At 55.7% G+C, this 6,960-nt stretch overlaps 2 protein-coding genes across 4 annotated transcripts in view; one reads left to right on the top strand and one right to left on the bottom strand.

The window, feature by feature from the left end:
• Nucleotides 1-1,969, top strand: part of NPAS1 (neuronal PAS domain protein 1) — a 14,281-nt gene extending 12,312 nt beyond the window's left edge. For 2 of the 3 annotated variants that reach the window (XM_015589258.2, XM_015589259.2), the window contains 3 exons: nt 18-165; nt 845-939; nt 1,343-1,969. In XM_015589258.2, coding sequence (XP_015444744.1) covers nt 18-165; nt 845-939; nt 1,343-1,806 — 707 coding nt within the window. In that variant the 3' untranslated portion in view covers nt 1,807-1,969. The remainder of the gene's footprint in view (nt 1-17; nt 166-844; nt 940-1,342) is intronic. The other variant, XM_025046790.1, reaches the window with a different exon arrangement.
• Nucleotides 1,970-2,049: 80 nt separating this feature from the next.
• TMEM160 (transmembrane protein 160) lies at nt 2,050-4,309 on the bottom strand. The gene is made up of 3 exons (XM_006911828.3): nt 4,063-4,309; nt 2,951-3,043; nt 2,050-2,401 (listed from the first exon to the last, which is right to left on the bottom strand). Exons 1-3 carry the CDS (start codon nt 4,268-4,270, stop codon nt 2,136-2,138), a joined length of 567 nt encoding a protein of 188 aa, XP_006911890.1. The 5' UTR covers nt 4,271-4,309; the 3' UTR covers nt 2,050-2,135.
• Between the last annotated feature and the right edge of the window lie 2,651 nt (nt 4,310-6,960).

Here is a 6,960-nt window from a genome sequence, read left to right on the forward strand (position 1 = left end):
CCCTGGGCTGGGCCCAGTGCTGGACAAGGGCCAGGTGGTGACTGGGTACTACCGCTGGCTGCAGCGTGCTGGGGGCTTCGTGTGGCTGCAGTCCGTGGCCACCGTGGCCGTGAGCGGGAAGAGCCCTGGGGAGCGCCACGTGCTCTGGGTCAGCTACGTGCTCAGGTGAGAGCTGCCCTCCGAAAGCCCCTCTGAAGCTTCCACTGTGTCTCCGCAGCTCAGGGTGAGGAGGGGGTTGAAGAGGAGAAAGGGGGGCCGAGGCAAAGGCCTGGAGGTAAAGCCCTTGCTGCAGGAGGCAGAGGAGAGGGGGAGGGGTGCTGGTGTCTTCTAGGAGGCAGGTCTGGAGCGGCCTCAGGCCAAGGCCAAGGCCGAGGCTGTGGACCTGGTCTTGGGGGCTCTGGGGGTCCCGGCAGGGCTTAAAGCTGGAAGGGTCACAGATCTGCTTTCTGGAAAGACCCCTCTGGCCGCGGTGAAGATGGGGGTCTGACAGGGCCAGGAGACCAGGGAGCGGGCTGGGCAGTGCAGGTGGAGGGAGGTGGCCATCTGCCATTGCCCAGGTCTCTGCTTCGCTGGGCCCCTGAGGGGACCAGCAGTTCAGAAGGAAGACACTGAGGTCAGATGAGCACGCAGTGACCGGGGAGACCTCAGTGGTGACATCCAGGGGCCACAGGTCGAGACACAGGGCCGAGCTGGGCCAGGAGCCAACTTGGAGTTTGGGGGTCGTCATGAGGCCTAAGTGCCTCGATGTGGGGGTGCTGTAGTCAGAGGGGAGGCGTCTGGGGGCAGGATGGAGGCTGCCCTCACCCAGGACCTCTGGCTCCCAAGCCCACTTGTCTTGTCCCAGTCAAGCTGAGGGCAGCCAGACGCCCCTGGATGCCTTCCAGCTTCCAGCCAGAGCGGCCTGTGAGGACGTGTCCAGCCCAGAGCCGGAGCCCGCAGGTGAGCCCCGCCTCCCACCTCGACCCCTGGGCGACCCCATCTCAAGGGCTCAGCAGCCGTGCGTGGCCAGTGCACGGCACAGATGTGGCACATTTCCGCCACCGAGGAAGGTTCTGTCAGCCCCGGTCTAGACCAGGGTGGCCAGTCTCCGCCCACTGCCACTTGGGACCAGGTATTTCTGCATTTGAGGGTTGTCCTGTGCCTTGTAGGGTACTTCGCAGCATCCCCGACCTCTACTCACTAGATGCCAGGAGCAACCTCCTCCCCAGTCGTGACAACCAAAAATGTCTCTAGACAGCGCCAAATGTCCCCTGGGGGACAAAAACACCCCAGCTTCATTCCACGGTGGGGGGGGTTACTGGGGGCAGGGGACGCCCACACGGTGCCCTTCCAAATCCTCCAGAGCTAGCGCCTGCAGTGGAAGGAAAGCAGGCTGCTCCCCTGGAGAAGGACGAGGCCCCCCAGAGCCACGGAAAACTCATCAAAGTGGAGCCTGGCCCGGGTGAGACCAAGGACCTGGAGGACAGTGGGGACGAGGAGCTGGCTGGCCGCCCAGCCCCGCCACGGCCCGAGTTCACGTCCGTCATTCGAGCGGGAGCCCTGAAGCAGGACCTCGTGCGGCCGTGGGGCCTGGTGCCTGCCGGGGACCGCCCGCCAGCCCTGCTCCACGCCGGCTTCCTGCCCCCTGTCATGCGAGGCCTGTGCACGCCTGGCACCATCCGCTACGGCCCCACGGAGCTGGGCCTCATGTACCCGCACCTGCAGAGGCTGGGCCCCGGCCCCGCCCTCCCCGAGGCCTTCTACCCCACCCTGGGCCTGCCCTACCCGGGGCCCACGGGTGCCAGGGTGCAGCGGAAGGGGGACTGAGGCCAGGGAGGACTGCCTGCGGAGCTGGACCCTGGTGGTTGGTTGCAGGTCCCCAACGGGGCAGGGGACAGGGCTCTTGGCCCCGCCGGCGCTCTCTGAGAATTAAAGGCCTGCTCCCAGTCTGTGGCTCTGTCTCGGGCTGTGGAGCGGCTCTCACCACCTGTCTCCGTCCCCTTCTCGCCTCCTTCACTCCTCCCCCTCAGGCTCAGCCTTCCCCTATCACAGGAACGACCACTCAGCAGATGGAGCAAGGGAAGGGTCAGGTTTTAATGTCCCAGTCCTCAGGCCCTGGCCGCCCAGCGCCGGGCCATTCCCCACGGCGCCACTGCTCACTCTGGCGGTGGCCTGCCCGCTTCGTCCGGGCCCTCCGCAGTGGCCGACCCGTCGTCCTCAGGTACCAGTTCCACATCCAGCTCCAGCTGGCCCATGTAGAGGCCGACGGCACACGCCCAGAGTAGGCCAGCGGCCAGCACGGCGCCCATGCCCGCGGCCGCGCCCCCCAGTGAAAGCTGCATGGGTCCCCGCAGCGCCGCCAGGCCCACCACGTAGGAGGCTCCGCCCCACACCACGCACAGGCCGCCCAGCAGGAAGAAGCCTGTGGGAGAGGGCGGAGGCCAGTCAATGGAAGGAGGACTTGGGGTCCCGGGCTGGGGGTGGGGCTGGGGGCAGAAGGCCAGGGTCAGGGAGGCAGATGCAAGAGACAGGAGGGGGTCAGGGGGCTGAGGCAGACTTAGAAGCGGGATGGGGCAAACGCAGGGCAGGGCAGGGGTAGTACAGGGCCAAGGTCAGCTGGCATGAGAAGGTGTCACAGGTGGGGTCCAGGATCAGAGGAGGGGTGGGGGGGCTCATCAGCGAGTCAGCAGCTGGGACCAGAATCCTCATCCTTGTTGAGAAGGCAGACTGGGGGAAGGACCCACAGCCATGCCCTGGGCCACCCATTCGATAGGGGTGGGGTGGGGTGGGTGACAGGTCAACACGAGTGAAGGAAAGACAGCTTCCGGCGGGGAAGGGATGAGGGCTTCTACACTTACTGTTGGGGTGTGGGGCAGGAGGGAATTCACCGGGGGTGGGGGGCTCTACATCCCCCAGTGAGGGTGAGGCCACACTCCCCCGTGGGGAACAAGCCTGGGGGATCTGCACTCACCATAGGCAGCTTCCCGACCCATGTCACTCTGCATGAAGGAGATGACCCCAATGCCTGACGCCAGGAGGCCATTTCGGAACCAGGAAAGGAAGGCTTGGAGGGAGGGGGAAATGGGAGGAGACTCAGCATCAGTTCAAACGCTACCGCGAAGCCCCGAAGCCCAGACAAACCGAGGGGGTTCCAATCACCCCACCACCCCATCCTGCTCCAAATTCCCACGTCCTGGAGGCCCTCCCCGACCCCACCTCCAAAACTCTCTCCCTCCAAATTTGCAACACCTAAGATTCAAGACAGTCCTTAGAATTTGGAGGGGGATCTAGGACCAAAACTGCAGAATCTAAATCTAAGGACAGGAAGACCCCTCATCTTGGTCATCTTGGTCAACCCTCTTCCCACACGTGCATCCCCACGGGATGCCCTCTCACTTGTTTTTGAGACCTCGGGCACAAAGTGTTCCCCCGCCCCAGGCCTGACGTTATTCACATCCATTCAAGTCCCTAGTGTGGCGCTAACGGGCTAGCTGGGCTACAAACCTCCCACTCCTACCCCGTCCTATATCTAGATGCCTCGTCTTCTCCAAGTCTGACGTGAGGCCCCGCCCCCGGCAGCCTCGATCACCTCGCCCTCCAATCAGCTCAGAGCTTTTCTTCTATTGGTTGTTCCCTCCTCCAATCCAGAACTTCCCCCTCTTCTGTGGCGATCCACACTCCCACCTTATGCGGAGTGGTCGTTTCTTTAATACAACTGTCCCCTCCAACGCGGACCCCTCTTGTAGACAACTCTCCCGCCCTAAGCCCTCTTTGGAAGCCGCTCTCGTCTGAACAGTGCAATTCTATCGGGGTGCTTGGCCTAACCCGACCAGCCTCTTCAATACCTACTGCGCCCCACTCGCCCGGACCCTCCTTCCCATCCGCAAGCCCTTCTCCTATGCGGACACACTGCGCTCTGCAGCCAGCGCTTCCCTGCGCGTATACGGAAGCCCTTCTCCCTCCTGAGCCCGGGCCCTGCTTCCAGCAGAAGCTCCACCTCCATCTCCTACTCGCGCGCGCGAACAGCTCGGCTCACCCGAACCCCATTTTCCACCCGGGCCGACCCCCGCCCCAGCCTCAGACCTGTCTCATGCGCCTTCCGGAGGAGCCAGGCGTCCGCTCGGTCCAGCTCGGACACCGGGGGCGGCGAAGCCCCGGCGCGGGGTCCGTGGCCGGGGGCGAAGGACCCCCGGGCGCCCCCGCTCCGGGGCCGTGGAGGCGGCAGCAGGGCCCCCCGGAAACGGAGTCGGGCCAGGCGGGCGGCCCGAGCCCACCACCAGCCGCCTCCCATGGTTCGCACTACGGACGCTTCTCACCGCACCGCCCCACGGGCCACCCGTAGGCTGAAGCGCACGTCAATCATGCTTAGCGGCTCACACATTGGCTTTGTGCGCGCCACTCAGGCCCAGGGCGCACGGTCCATTGGTCAGAATGTCAGCGAGTCCCTCCTCTGTCATCTGTGCCGGTACTACGCGTCCCACCTTGCTTCTGCCAATGGACTACGAATCCCAGAGATTACTGCGCCAGGGAAAGGTCGATCTCTCGAAGCCGCAGGCGCGATGTCTGCCGGGAGTTGTAGTTTTTGTTAATAACTTTAATTCCAGTAACCAAAAAACAAAAACAAAACAAAACTCTTAATATAGAACTTTTGCAAAATCTCAAAGAGCCCAGAAGAGAAAGTGAATCTTACCATCAATCTCAGCAATTGGTGGTTACTGCTAATATTTTGTTATAGACCTGTCCTATTTTCTATGCAGTGAAAAATGAGATGCCATTTGACAAATTATTTTTTTTCACGTAAAATAAATCATGAAAATTGACCGGTGATGTTATTTTTTCCACAGCGTAAATATATATGTAGGAGATGTAACGTATCTCTTTTGCTGTTAGGACCTATAACTGATGATTCTTTCTCGTTGACTTTTCTCCTCTTGGGTTCTGTCCGTAATTGACAACTCTTCCTGTATTTGACATGGAGTGGTACTGTGTGAGAGCTCCCCCTTCTGGCCTCAGGACTTTATTTTAGTTAGGTTTCTCTTCGTTAATTTTCACACTCCTTACTGCACTGTCATAATCTCTATACTTATCTGACTCTGCCATCAGTCTGTCAGCTTCCAATGAACAGCATCCTTTGTCCCCCTAACCAATATAGGTAGGGGACTTGGTAAATAATAATGGCAAACATTTACCAATCGCTTTCTCTGTGCCAGGAATTGTGTGCTAGGCACATAATATGCATAATGTCATTTAATCCTCATTGTAACCCCAAAAGTTAAGGATTAGAATATTCTCTCTTTTATAGAGGAGAATACAAGGCTCAGAAAAGTGAGGTAGTAAAAGTTAGTGTTTATTGAGCACTAACCATGTGTTAGACTGTGCTCTTACTTTACATGGATACTCTCATTAAATCTTCAAAATAACACTGAGTGATACCTTATTATTGCATTTTACAGATGAGGAAGAGAAAGGTTAAATTAGTTGCCTTCAATCACGCTACTGGTTAAGTAAGTCCAATGTCAAATTACTAGCCACTGTGCCATGCAGCTTATAGTCATTCATTCATTCATTCATTCAACAAGTATTTACTGAGCACTTGCTCTCCAACAGCATTATGCTACACGTTTGGTATAAATCAGTAAACAAAGCAGACAAAATTCTCTGCCCTAAACTTCCTCAATGTGAAAAAGGGAACCTACAAAAAACTTACAACTAGTATCATTCTTAGTGGTAAAATATTGACTGACGTCCCCCTAAGATTGTAAACAAGGATTTTCACTCTCATCACCTCTAATCAACCTTGTATCAGAAGTCTTAGCTAGTGCAATAAGGCAAGAAAAAGAAAGAAAAAGCATGTAGATCAGACAGAAGTAAAATCATGTGATGTGATTGTTTATGTACTAAACTCTAAGGGGTAAAAATAACTACTGACACTTAAGTGAATTTATCAAGGTTGCTAAAGGATATGAGATCAATATGCAAAAATCAATTTTGTTTATATCCTAGGTAGAAGCAACTGTTAAATGAGATTGAAAATAGTCCCCTTTAAAATAGCATCAAACCCCAAAATACTTAAGGACTAAATTAACAAAAGACATGCAAGATTTCTACATGGAAAACTGCAAAATACTGCTGAGATAAAGATCTAAATAAATGGAGATATATACCATGTTCATGGATTAGAAAACACATTGCTCCCATGGAACTTACACCCTATATGGATAGGCAGAAAATAAGCAATAAACATGCTAAATAAGTAATTCTAGAGAATTAGTAGACTAGAGGAGCCAGAGAGGGTACCTAAGCCAGCCAGGATGTGGGGTCAGCAAGGGGGTGTCTGAGTTGAAACCTAAACTATGACCAGGTAGTGTTCAGAGCCCTGTGGGAAAAAAATCTGGGCCCAAGAAAGCTTACAGTGAGTGTAGGAGACTGAACATAAATAATAAAATAACCTTCGATTGTATGCCAACAGCATATGGTTTCCCTCCTGACCCACGGGCAGGCGTAGCAATTATATTTTCTGAGAAGCCCTAGGGTATAGAGATCTTTTGAATCTGGAACGGGAGCTCTCTGCCCACCGTAACCTCAACCAGAGTGAGGCGTCATGCCCTTGACACTCCAGGGTCACTCCATTTCCTTCCTGAGTCACTTTTAACTCCTGATCCTGTGCAGTAGGGAGTCATGAAAGATTTATGCAGGAGGCAGGCAATGTTCAACTTATCTGTTCAGATCAGTCTGCCTCCCTGTGGAGGGCGGGTTGCAGCAGGGAGAGACAGGAAACTTGCCAATGGACAGGTGACCCTGTCAACAGCTACCCCTTTCTCTCCATTCCTTCTCTAGTCCAGTGTCTTGTTATCTTCCACCTGGACGGCTGAGACCAGCCTACTCCCAGGTCTCCAGACCCCCCTAAAGCAGACTCTCTATTTACTAATTCAGGATATATTTACTGAGTACCTACAATGTTCCAGCTTGTTTGAGACACTG

The sequence above is a fragment of the Pteropus alecto genome, unplaced genomic scaffold (assembly GCF_000325575.1).
Source record: "Pteropus alecto unplaced genomic scaffold, ASM32557v1 scaffold194, whole genome shotgun sequence".
NCBI lineage: Eukaryota > Metazoa > Chordata > Mammalia > Chiroptera > Pteropodidae > Pteropus > Pteropus alecto.

What these genes read in the sequence shown, in the direction of transcription:
- TMEM160 (XM_006911828.3), bottom strand. Translation starts at nt 4,270, where the DNA reads ATGGGAGGCGGCTGGTGGTGGGCTCGGGCCGCCCGCCTGGCCCGACTC. An exon ending in CCGGAAGGCGCATGAGACAG is followed by an intron (nt 3,044 to 4,062) that starts GTCTGAGGCTGG and finishes CCTCCCTCCAAG; the next exon opens with CCTTCCTTTCCTGGTTCCGA. An exon ending in GGGTCGGGAAGCTGCCTATG is followed by an intron (nt 2,402 to 2,950) that starts GTGAGTGCAGAT and finishes CCTCTCCCACAG; the next exon opens with GCTTCTTCCTGCTGGGCGGC.